The sequence below is a fragment of the Pungitius pungitius genome, chromosome 9 (assembly GCF_949316345.1).
Source record: "Pungitius pungitius chromosome 9, fPunPun2.1, whole genome shotgun sequence".
In the NCBI taxonomy this organism is placed as follows: domain Eukaryota; kingdom Metazoa; phylum Chordata; class Actinopteri; order Perciformes; family Gasterosteidae; genus Pungitius; species Pungitius pungitius.
Window position 1 is genome coordinate 21,321,957 of NC_084908.1, and position 11,496 is coordinate 21,333,452.

General features: G+C 48.8%; 3 protein-coding genes across 3 annotated transcripts in view; 1 reads left to right on the forward strand and 2 right to left on the reverse strand.

Annotated features, from left to right (window-relative positions):
- Nucleotides 1-1,550, reverse strand: part of ncf4 (neutrophil cytosolic factor 4) — a 10,069-nt gene extending 8,519 nt beyond the window's left edge. Inside the window, exons 1-4 of the mRNA XM_037472880.2 lie at nucleotides 1,080-1,550; nucleotides 752-836; nucleotides 517-676; nucleotides 208-278 (exon numbers count right to left, since the gene is read on the reverse strand). Of these exons, the coding sequence (XP_037328777.2) occupies nucleotides 208-278; nucleotides 517-676; nucleotides 752-836; nucleotides 1,080-1,111 (348 nt within the window). The 5' untranslated portion in view covers nucleotides 1,112-1,550. The remainder of the gene's footprint in view (nucleotides 1-207; nucleotides 279-516; nucleotides 677-751; nucleotides 837-1,079) is intronic.
- pvalb7 (parvalbumin 7) overlaps nucleotides 1-3,041 on the forward strand; it is a 7,192-nt gene extending 4,151 nt beyond the window's left edge. Inside the window, exons 2-5 of the mRNA XM_037472881.2 lie at nucleotides 1,557-1,625; nucleotides 1,745-1,874; nucleotides 1,960-2,069; nucleotides 2,527-3,041. Coding sequence (XP_037328778.1) covers nucleotides 1,565-1,625; nucleotides 1,745-1,874; nucleotides 1,960-2,069; nucleotides 2,527-2,552 — 327 coding nt within the window. The 5' untranslated portion in view covers nucleotides 1,557-1,564 and the 3' untranslated portion in view covers nucleotides 2,553-3,041. The remainder of the gene's footprint in view (nucleotides 1-1,556; nucleotides 1,626-1,744; nucleotides 1,875-1,959; nucleotides 2,070-2,526) is intronic.
- A 135-nt stretch (nucleotides 3,042-3,176) lies between these two features.
- Nucleotides 3,177-10,660, reverse strand: baiap2l2b (BAR/IMD domain containing adaptor protein 2 like 2b). Its single transcript, XM_062564408.1, has 14 exons — nucleotides 10,607-10,660; nucleotides 10,424-10,499; nucleotides 9,897-9,983; nucleotides 9,388-9,449; nucleotides 9,184-9,255; nucleotides 7,907-7,996; nucleotides 7,511-7,642; nucleotides 7,294-7,398; nucleotides 6,488-6,590; nucleotides 6,201-6,408; nucleotides 5,975-6,040; nucleotides 5,621-5,903; nucleotides 5,504-5,547; nucleotides 3,177-5,181 (listed from the first exon to the last, which is right to left on the reverse strand). Exons 1-14 carry the CDS (start codon nucleotides 10,658-10,660, stop codon nucleotides 5,106-5,108), a joined length of 1,458 nt encoding a protein of 485 aa, XP_062420392.1. The 3' UTR covers nucleotides 3,177-5,105.
- Nucleotides 10,661-11,496: the final 836 nt, after the last annotated feature.

The window sequence follows — 11,496 nt, forward strand, 5'->3', positions numbered from 1 at the left end:
CTGATGGAGCTGATGGAGGTGATGGAGGTACAGTCGAGTGGAGGAATATTCAAGAGAGAAGAAGAAGCAGAAAGAAGAGAAACCACAAAGGCTTCTGTGGAACACGAGTGAGGCTGAAGAGAGGAGTGGGAGGAGGAGAGAGTGATGGTGCTTCTAGGGGCGGAGCAACGCCTCAGCCTCAGGTGATGTGGTGGTGGAGATCTCTACCTTCATGTAGGTGTTGAGCTCAGGGATCCTGCTCTCTGCGATCTCCCTCTTGTTCCCAATGAAGACCTTCCCTGAGAGAGGAGACACACACACAGCGGGGGCGTTTGATTCGTGACATGTGACGAGCAGCTGGGTTTCGGTTCCTCCTGCAGACAGCTGCAGGTTTAAATATGTGACTGAAAGTTGCCTTTGATGCCGATCAGAACTCAGGCGGGTTCTTTGGGTCTTCAGGCCTTCAGAGCCTCACCTCAGCAGCCTGACACACCTGAATGTGAGCTATGTGACACCGGACACCTCTTATCAGCCCACCTGGGAGGGACGGCAGGACGCAGGTGCTGGGTCCGGACCGATCCGGGTTCTCGGGGCTGTACCTGGACTCCAGGACCTGGTGCAGGTTGAAGAAGTCCCTGTACCTCCTGTAGATGAGGTACTTGCTGCCCCCTTTGGTTTTCACCTCCATCACGAACACCTGGGGGAGGAGAAGGAGGCGTGAGCGGGTCTCCCCCCTCTTTTAGGGGGACGGGTGGAGTTACCAGAGACCTACGAAGTAGTCGATGAAGCCTTTGTTCTCCTCGATGTCGGCGATGGTGGTGCTGACGGGGATGTCATCGGGCAGCTGATCAAAGTCACTGAGGAGAGGACACAGAGACCCGATCATCTTCTCATGGAACATCTGCATATGTAACTGATATGGACCTAAAGTCACGGGCCTGGAGGGACACATCGACGGACTAAAACGTCATTAAACAAACGAGAACAAGACACCAACTTCTGCAAAAACGACTTTCACACGAGCAGGGACGTCACCTCAGGAACACCTATGTGTGGTGGACGTTTCACTGGAGACGTGAAGAAGAGATAAACAAACTCACCTCTCCTCGCGGAGCTGCTGAAGCAGCGACATGACGTCACCAGACGGACCGGAGCTTCTTCTCTCACCGAACCGGGGAGCGAGTGCGGCCGGGAGGAAGCAGGAGTTCCCCTTACTGCGCACCACGGGGGGCGGGGTCTGTTTGCGTCACGAGGGGTGGGCGGGGACTTCCTCGGGGAGCGCAGGTGGGGGCACGTGAGGCGCAGCAGGTAGGCTGTGACGTAGTCAAACCATGACCGAACGAGGGTGGAGCAGCTGATTTGAAATAATCATCCAAATAAAATCTTTTAAGGGACATTGTGTCGCTCCTGTGACACATTCATCATCTACATATGTATAAATGTGCATACATGTATATATGTGTGTGTGTCTGTGTGTGTGTGTGCATATATACATTTATGTGTCTATAAAGATATACTTTTGAAATATAGTTTTTCTTGTTTTCTGTCTTCTCTCCATCTTCTTTGTCCTCCCCCAGCTGACAAAATGTTGATGACGGATCTGTTGAAGGCCGAGGAGATCAAGAAAGCTCTTGAAGTCTTTGCAGGTCGGTAACTGGACACACACACACACACACACACACACACACACACGCACACGCACACGCACACGCACACACACACACACTTCTGTGTGTGTGCAGACCTCCTGCTTTTCCCTCTTCAGGAGAAACCTTCGATCCAAAGAAGTTCTTTGAGCTGGTGGGGATGAAGGCCATGACGGCCGAGGACGTGAAGAAGGTCTTCAAGGTCCTGGACGTGGACGGCAGCGGCTTCATTGAGGAGGAGGAGCTTAAGTGAGGAAGTCACACCCACGCACACACACACACACACACACACACACAAACACACTGGGACTCATGGACCCTGACCCGCTCTCAGGTTCCTGCTGAAGAGCTTCTCCCAGGAGGGACGAGACCTGACAGACTCGGAGACGTCGGCGTTCCTCAAAGCCGCCGACAAGGACGGAGACGGGAGGATCGGCATCGACGGTGAGGGACCAGGACCGGGACCAGAACTAGAACCCGGTTTACATTTGAATAAATTCTGCTGCAGAAAGTTAAAAGGTGTTTTATTTATGACGTATGAGGAGTTGGGTCATTGATAAATGTCAAAGAATTAAACCACAGAAGAAGAAGACGCAATCAGTAGAAATGTGAAGGTTAACGTTAGATGTTCACACTTCCTGTGACAGTGTTCCTTTGTCTGATATTTAGCAGGTCAGTGAACGCCCCTCAGAGTCCTCACAGCATCACTGTGACGTGCTAGCACTGTTAGCCGTTAGCTGCTCAAACATTTGGGTTGAACTCTTTAAAGTTTCACTTCTAAAGGGTTTCTCTTTGGTGTTAATCTCTTCATCTTATTAATGTGACTTAACTCTACTTTTATTTAGTAGAATCAACAACGATGTTCCCTCCTTTGACTCAGTAAATATCTCCTTGTTTGCAGAGTTTGAGGTCTTGGTTCATGAGTAGGGGATGTCTGAACAGCCCCCTTTCTCCTCCTCCTCCACCTCCTCCTCCTCCCTGCATTCATATTCTGCAAACCTCCACCTTCGGACTCCACCCGGCTTCCTGTGGACCCTCCGGAGGAGTCGGACCAGCTCTCTGAACCTGCAGTTCAGTTTTATAAATAAAATGCATATCTAGTGGACGCTGTCCGGGTGGTGCTGTGGTGACGTAGGTGGTGTGTAGATGTTTTGTCCCATTGGTTTTAACTTCTAGATGTTCACATATTGTTGCACTTTCCTCCACTCCTCCTCACCTCCTCACCTCCTCTCCTCGTCTCCTCGCCCACACGCCTTGCCTCTGATAAGATGATGTAATAAATACAGGATACATACAGTATATGGATATATATTTACACATATATATATATATATATGTGTGTACCGTATGTGTGTATGTGTGGAGGGAGAAGAGCTCTGAGAAAGAAAAGATAATAAAAGAATGCTCGAGTAATAAGTGTCTCTTTACTTCTCTTTGTTCACAGAGGAATCAAAACTCTCCAAATATGACGGTGAAGATTTGTGAAGATTACAAATTAAAAGACAGGTTGTGACTCAGGAAACAATGAGCAAAGGGAGAAAACATCAATATGCGATGATTGATATGCACCCACAGGTAGCGTTAGCTTAGCATGAGGTCATAGTCTGCTAAAGCTGCTTCCTGACTGTTAGTTTAGAAAAAATAATTTTATATTTCCTTTGAGTGTCTATCAAGTGTCTCACTTTCAACAAGCTAAACTAAGCTCCATTAAGCTAAACTAAGATATGTTAATCTAAGCTAGGCTACGTTAAGCTAAGCTAGGTTACGTTAAACTAAGCTAGGCTATGTTAAGCTAAGCTAGGGTACGTTAAGGTAAGCTAGGCTACGTTAAGATAAGCTAGGGTATGTTAAGGTAAGCTAGGCTACATTAAGCTAAGCTAGGCTACGTTAAGCTAAGCTAGGGTACGTTAAGGTAAGCTATGCTACGTTAAGCTAAGCTAGGGTACGTTAAGGTAAGCTAGGCTACGTTAAGGTAAGCTAGGGTACGTTAAGCTAAGCTAGGCTACGTTAAGGTAAGCTATGCTACGTTAAGCTAAGCTAGGGTACGTTAAGGTAAGCTAGGCTACGTTAAGGTAAGCTAGGGTACGTTAAGCTAAGCTAGGCTACGTTAAGGTAAGCTAGGGTACGTTAAGCTAAGCTAGGCTACGTTAAGGTAAGCTAGGGTACGTTAAGCTAAGCTAGGCTACGTTAAGGTAAGCTAGGGTACGTTAAGCTAAGCTAGGCTACGTTAAGATGAGATAGGCTACGTTAAGCTACATCACACATCGGTTTAACAAAAGTTAACGTTTTCCTTCTCCTCCTCTCTGTCCTCCTCCACCTCCTCTTCTTCTTCTTCTTTTGTGATCAAAACAGTTCTTTAATTGATTTTCAGATATGCAATTGAAAATCAACCATCCATTATCATTAATATACATGCGCATGTACACCCATACGTAGATATGCACATACACACGCCTACACAATATTATAATATACACACACCCTCACATACACACACGCATACACCAACACACTCACACCCACTTGAACATTTAAACAAAATACAGAGGAAATAAGAAGTGAAATAAAAAAATGCAACAAAAAAACAATAAGAAGAGAAAAATAAGAAGAAAAAGTAAAAAGTAAAAAACTAGAGATAAAATTCCTCCCCCAGGGCCTGATTTGACCTCGACGTGCCTTTTTCCAACCTCCTCCTCACACACACACACACACACACACACACACACACACACACACACACACACACACACACACATCCTTTCTTGCTGCCACAATGAAGCTTGTACATGAAAGGCTTCGTTGGTCCTGGGGAGACTCCTCCTCACAACATCCCCACAGGTACAAAGTGCCCATTTCTTTATTACATTTCCAACATGTAATGCTTTTCTGTACCATTTGATACTGGATGAAGCTGCATTGGATGATCTCCTCTGATCTCCTGGCTGAGGTCAGTCTCAGGCCTTCACACATTCTAATTTGAATATTTGATATTTTCCTGTTGAATGTTGAGGCAACGTGTGAAGAGCTTGAAGCATTGAGAAATTCTTGAATTCTGTTTTTTACCTTCTTTGCTCTTTTCAGTCCAAACATCTTCCCTTTGCTGCTCCTCAGCTGGAGATACTTCCAGAAATCCCCTTTCTTCTGTAACTGTTTTCCTTTAAGGTTCTCAGATGTTCTTCTACATCCTTCAGCTAGTTTTTTTTGTTATAAGTGATTATATTCTTTAAAGATCCCTTCAGAGATGGTTACATCATGGAAATGTAGTTCAATCATCATCTTAATAATATTAATTTGAGGTCAAATTGATCAATTTCCATTTGTCTACCTTTTGTTTTTGGGTCCATATTAATAGAGTCAATGTTTTCTGATTCCCAAATATTTAAGACCCTCCATTTCAACGTCCTCTTGATACTGGTGTGCATTCTGATGTATGCCAATTTATTTTACACCTCCACCTCCTGGGCCTCCTCCTCCTTCTCCTCACAGCAGGTGAGGAGAAGATCTGTCATCAGTGGTCGTAGGACGAAGCTTCACGGTGGAGAACGGGTTGGTTCCTCTGGAGGCAGAAGATGAGGATCAACACACACACACACACAGACACACACACACACACACACACACACACACACACACACACACACACACGTAGAGGCACACACACACACACACGCACACACACACGTAGAGGTACACACAGAGACACACACACACACACAGAGACACACACACACACACACACACACACACACGCACACACACAGACACACACTGACCATTGTTAAAACCCTTTAGAAGCAGCACAATGTTTCTGAACATTGGGATTAATAATAATAATAAAATCAGACTCTTCTATTCTACCCACAATGCACTGGGGTTACCTTGGAAACAGCAGGTTTTCAGGAGGCCCGTGCGGGGACAGCGCCTGAGAGGAGAGAGAGGAGCGCGTGAGGAGGGGGAGAGCACCGAGGAGAGGGTTGACCTCTGACCTCTGCTACCTGGGGCTCCGACTCGGGCCTGCGGTCCGGCAGCGGAGACGCCGCCCGCTGGTCCCCGGAGCTCCTCGTGTGAGGAAGAGGAGGAGGAGGAGGCTGCTCCTCGTACCCTGACTCCGGCCTTCTCTCCGGGAGGGGGGGGCTCGGCCGGGTTTCCACGGAGGCCCTGCGGTCCGGCGTGGCTGGAGGCGGGACGTCGCCGGAGCTCCTGCCCTCCGATTGGTCGGTGCAGGCGTCGCTGGGGCCCAGCAGGTTGTTCATGCTGTGGCTCCGGAGCGAGCCCCCGCTGGGGGGTCAAAGGGCATTTAGTGCTCCGTGTGTGGTGACGCGTGGTTCTGTTCGGATCGTATATCCCACCTGGTGGACAACGTGCTGCAGGACTCCTCCACGGGGGAAACGTAGGCCGCAGGAAACCAGCCCTGACTGGACGACACACAACGTGATACGACTCATCACATGAACCCGGTCTCCTGCTCTGAACTTATTCTGCATGTTGATTATTAATAATCATGATCACTGATTGATAATGAGACTGATGATCCGTTAGAATGCTGGTCATGTGACTGGTTGTCAGAGCACCCACCGCAGGCTGCTGTCCGTGCGTCCGTACAGCCAGCCGTTACGTGGCTCCAGGACCAGAACCGTGACGCTCTCCCCCCGGTTAAAGGGGAGGAGCTTCGGGTTGGAGGAGGACGGGTGAGACACCAGCGCCCTCATGGCCCTCCCCCCTCCCAGACCCAGGGACTCCCCCACCGAGCTGGAGCGGGAGCGGCTGGGGAGGGGAGACGGAGCTGGAGGGGGGGGGGGGGGGGGGTTATAAAGCTTAAAGATGGCGATGGTATTTTACGTGATGTCATGGCGACCTCTAACCTCTAGAGGGCACCCTGCCCAGAGCCTGCTGCTCCCTGCGGGCCCACGACATGTCCTCGTCTCTGGCCACGGTCTGCAGGAGGGAGCAGACGGAGCCTCGCAGCTACACACACACACACACACACACAGAGACACACACACACAGACAGAGACACACACACACACAGAGACACACACACACACACAGAGACACACACACACACACACACACAGACACAGAGACACACACACACACACACACACACACACACACACACAGAGACACACACACACACACAGACACAGAGACACACACACACACACACACAGAGACACACACACACACACACACACACACACACACACACACAGAGACACACACACACAGACAGAGACACACACACACACAGAGACACACACACACACACACACAGAGACACACACACACACACACACACACACAGAGACACACACACACACAGAGACACACACACACACACACAATGATTAAATCGTTGGGCTCATCTCTTCATATCTTGGTCCTCTTTGAAGTTGAAGTTCTCATAATTATGATTTAAATTCTGGATTTATGGTCACGTATGTCCAGTGACCTTTGACCTCCTGGTCGAGGAACATTTTGAAGAAACTTTATGATAAAGGAGGAGGTTTCTGGACCCAATGAGAGAAGGGAGGAGGTCCTGAGGATCCAACCTGCTCTCCCAGAGGAGCCTTCCCTCCTCGACCTCAGCCCTCTGTGGACGGCAGGCCGACCTTTGACCCCTGAGCTGCGACTGGTGCTGCTGACCTGGTGGAATGGAATCTAGTACCTGAGCCTCTTGGTCCACGTGGGTAGGGGTCCGAGGTCTGGACCCTCGGGTCTCGTTGACCTTCTCCTTCCATCCGTCTGCCTTCTGCTGGAGAGAAGCTCCGGTCTGAGAGGAGGGGGGGGGGCGTCACAGGGGTGGAGACACGGTGTGTGTGTGTGTGTGTGTGTGTGTGTGTGTGTGTGTGTGTGTGTGTGTGTGTGTGTGTGTGTGTGCACACCTTGTTTATGAGGAACAGCAGGGACTGAGTGAGGCCACAGTGCTTCTCTGCCAGGAAGCGATACCTCCTCTCCTCCTCCTTCAGGATCTCCTGCTGGCTCTGCCTCAGGTAGGCCATGTACTCACTGTTCTCCTGGAGGACCCCCCCCCACCACCATGGCCCCGTGTCACACACAGAACTTCATTTTACAGATTACAGTGAACACATCACAAAGAGGTCACAATGTTCTCCTGATGACTGGGCAGAGCCTGAACCTCTTTTGATGAGCCGTTAGCAGTTAGCTCCTGCTGCTAAACTTACATACACATGTTCACGTGCACATATGTACACGTGCACATGTACACGTGCACATATGTACACGTGCACATGTGTACATGTGAACATGTGTGTGGGTACCAGAGAGTCTCTGTAGGCTCCTCGTCTCAGCTGCTTCTCCAGAGCTTCGGCCTGGTTCCTCACCTCCAGCTCGTACACGCGTCGGCTTCCCTGCAGGTCATTTAAAGATCTCAGAGGTCAAAGGAAGTCAGCGTGTGGTTTGAGCTTCATGACAAGGAGAATAAATGTGGCAAACAAACACGGAGCAGATGAATCAAAGGAAATAAAAACACAAATGCAAGAACCGCTGCACGTCAACCTGTCATCTTCATCTGGTTCTATGAAGAGGAGTCAGAGCTTCATGGGTTAAAGCTGCATTCTGTGTAGTGACCAGCAGGGGGCGACTCCTCTGCTCCCATAGACGTCTATGAGGAAATGACTCTACTTCTGTGTAGTGACCAGCAGGGGGCGACTCCTCTGCTCCCATAGACGTCTATGAGGAAATGACTCTACTTCTGTGTAGTGACCAGCAGGGGGCGACTCCTCTGCTCCCATAGACGTCTATGAGGAAATGACTCTACTTCTGTGTAGTGACCAGCAGGGGGCGACTCCTCTGCTCCCATAGACGTCTATGAGGAAATGACTCCACTTCTGTGTAGTGACCAGCAGGGGGCGACTCCTCTGCTCCCATAGACGTCTATGAGGAAATGACTCTACTTCTGTGTAGTGACCAGCAGGGGGCGACTCCTCTGCTCCCATAGACGTCTATGAGGAAATGACTCTACTTCTGTGTAGTGACCAGCAGGGGGCGACTCCTCTGCTCCCATAGACGTCTATGAGGAAATGACTCCACTTCTGTGTAGTGACCAGCAGGGGGCGACTCCTCTGCTCCCATAGACGTCTATGAGGAAATGACTCTACTTCTGTGTAGTGACCAGCAGGGGGCGACTCCTCTGCTCCCATAGACGTCTATGAGGAAATGACTCTACTTCTGTGTAGTGACCAGCAGGGGGCGACTCCTCTGCTCCCATAGACGTCTATGAGGAAATGACTCTACTTCTCTCTTGATTTATTCCCTCAGTAAACATTGTAAACATGATTTTATGGTCTCAGTCTCTAGTTTCAAGTCTTCTTCAATGCAGCATGATGTTCATTTAGTAGATTTTGTTTAATTTCAACTTTTCTTGGTTACAAACAACAACGGCTTCTACAAGTAGGAATGAGTCCTGATATTGAAAATGAATAAAGTCCTCTAAACATTTACAGGAAAGATGTTCATGACTCCACCTCCAAATGTTCTTTTCACTTTTTTAGTAAACGCGCGAGAGAAGAGCTGCTCGTCTTCCTCATGAACTCACATCGATGTACTCCTCATCCAGCTGGACGTTCTTCTCCATGGCTTGTAGCACCTCGATCTGGAACCATCGGAACTGCAGAAGAACAAAAAAACGTCTTCATCATCAGAGGTCCACATCTTAAAAACCTCAAAAGGTCAAAACACATCGCTGTGGATGGAGATTTAAATAAACCGTCCTCCACAGATAATAATAATAGTGACTGACCACTCCCTCCATCTCTGCCGTGAGTCTCCTCTGCGTCTCTGAGATCTGGACCAGGACGTCCCCTGAAAGATAGCAGGACAACTCACAGCCTTTAGTACCTTTAGGAGCAGCAGGTTGAACCTTGATGGAGGAAATAAAGAGAGGTCATTGTGTGTTGGAGCTGCATTCCCTCTAGAGACCATGTCCTTTAGCTTTAAAATATAAGTACATGTATACTTAAATATACAAATATTGCAAAAAAGGAGTGTCATGATCATCAAATAATGAAATGTGTTTATTCACATATTTAATATCCTGTCTATGAAGTGTCATTTTGACAGAACATCTAGTGGCAGCTTCTTCTCAATCATCAGCAGAGAGAAGCTCTCCAGCGTCACCTGAGCCGCGTGGAGCTAACGGAGCGTCTCCGTCCCTTTGTCTCACCAAGAGAAAACCAGAAAGACATCTTTAATTCAGAGGAGGTCACTCGATACACACACACACACACACACACACACACACACACTTACCCAGAGAGCGTGAGGACAGCGTGTGGAGCGCCTGGTCGCCCATCTTAGCCACCGCGCTAAAGTAAGCCTCGCTGCTAACAGCTAACGCTGGAGGACACACACACACACACACACACACACACACACACACGGTGAAAAACAACCCTTTAAAAGCATCACAACCTGTTCAACTAAACTAAACTGTTCCTGTGAGTCATCGGACAGGCCCCTCCCCCTCAGACCAAATACGGGCACGTCCTCCTCGCTGATTGCTAATAAAACCAAGATGGCTAAAAACAACAAGAGGTCACCGTGACAATGACCTCAGTGTGACCCCGTCGCTCATCAGGGTTTGGTTTAAATTCATTTCAACTGCACGACTTCCAGAAAACAACGACATCGTTGAAACAAACTTTGAACAGTAAAAAGTACAAAGACGTCTTCTTGTTACAAATACTACGTCACATGGGTTCATACCATCATCTTTACACAAGAGGTTTGTACACTGAGTCTCACACACACACACACACACACACACACACCCTCACCTTGGAAGGCCATGACGTAGCTGTTTCCTAAAGAGACCAGGTTCTGGAGACCCGGGTTAAAGGTCTCCATCAGGTTCTATAAGAACAGATACTTCAACATTTAGAACACACTTGGACTGTGAGCACGCCACGAACACGCCACGAACACGCCACGAACACGCCACGAACACGCCACGAGCTCACCAGGTAGACGGTCAGCGTGGATCGGTGCAGCTGGTCACTGGTGGATCCCGACATCGTGAGCAGACACGTTGAAAATGAAAGAGCTTCAGAAGATGAAGAAACATGAACAGTCTCTGACTCTATTAAACAGGTCACCTGTGTGATGGGAGGAGCCTCGTTGGTGAGGGAGGAGGGAGTGTCATCGATAGGTCACCTGTGTGATGGGAGGAGCCTCGTTGGTGAGGGAGGAAGGAGTGTCATCGATAGGTCACCTGTGTGATGGGAGGAGCCTCGTTGGTGAGGGAGGAGGGAGTGTCATCGATAGGTCACCTGTGTGATGGGAGGAGCCTCGTTGGTGAGGGAGGAGGGAGTGTCATCGATAGGTCACCTGTGTGATGGGAGGAGCCTCGTTGGTGAGGGAGGAGGGAGTGTCATCGATAGGTCACCTGTGTGATGGGAGGAGCCTCGTTGGTGAGGGAGGAGGGAGTGTCATCGATAGGTCACCTGTGTGATGGGAGGAGCCTCGTTGGTGAGGGAGGAGGGAGTGTCATCGATAGGTCACCTGTGTGATGGGAGGAGCCTCGTTGGTGAGGGAGGAGGGAGTGTCATTGATAGGTCAGGACATGTAGAGACAGACTCGCTGTTGTCATGACAACAACAACAAAAACAACCATAAAATACTTTTACGGGAGTTCTGTTCTACATCTTACGTATTTATGAACATTTTTCGTTAATTTAACACACAAACGATGAAACACAAGCTCTCGTTTCAACACAAAAACTCCAGACTGATGAACTGACGCACAAGTCCTTCAATGAAAAGAAGATCTCTAAGTGCTCCATCAGGAGGACCTCAGAGTCCTTTCCTAACCACTTCTCCTTAACCTCGAACCAAAAGGTCAATGAGAGAC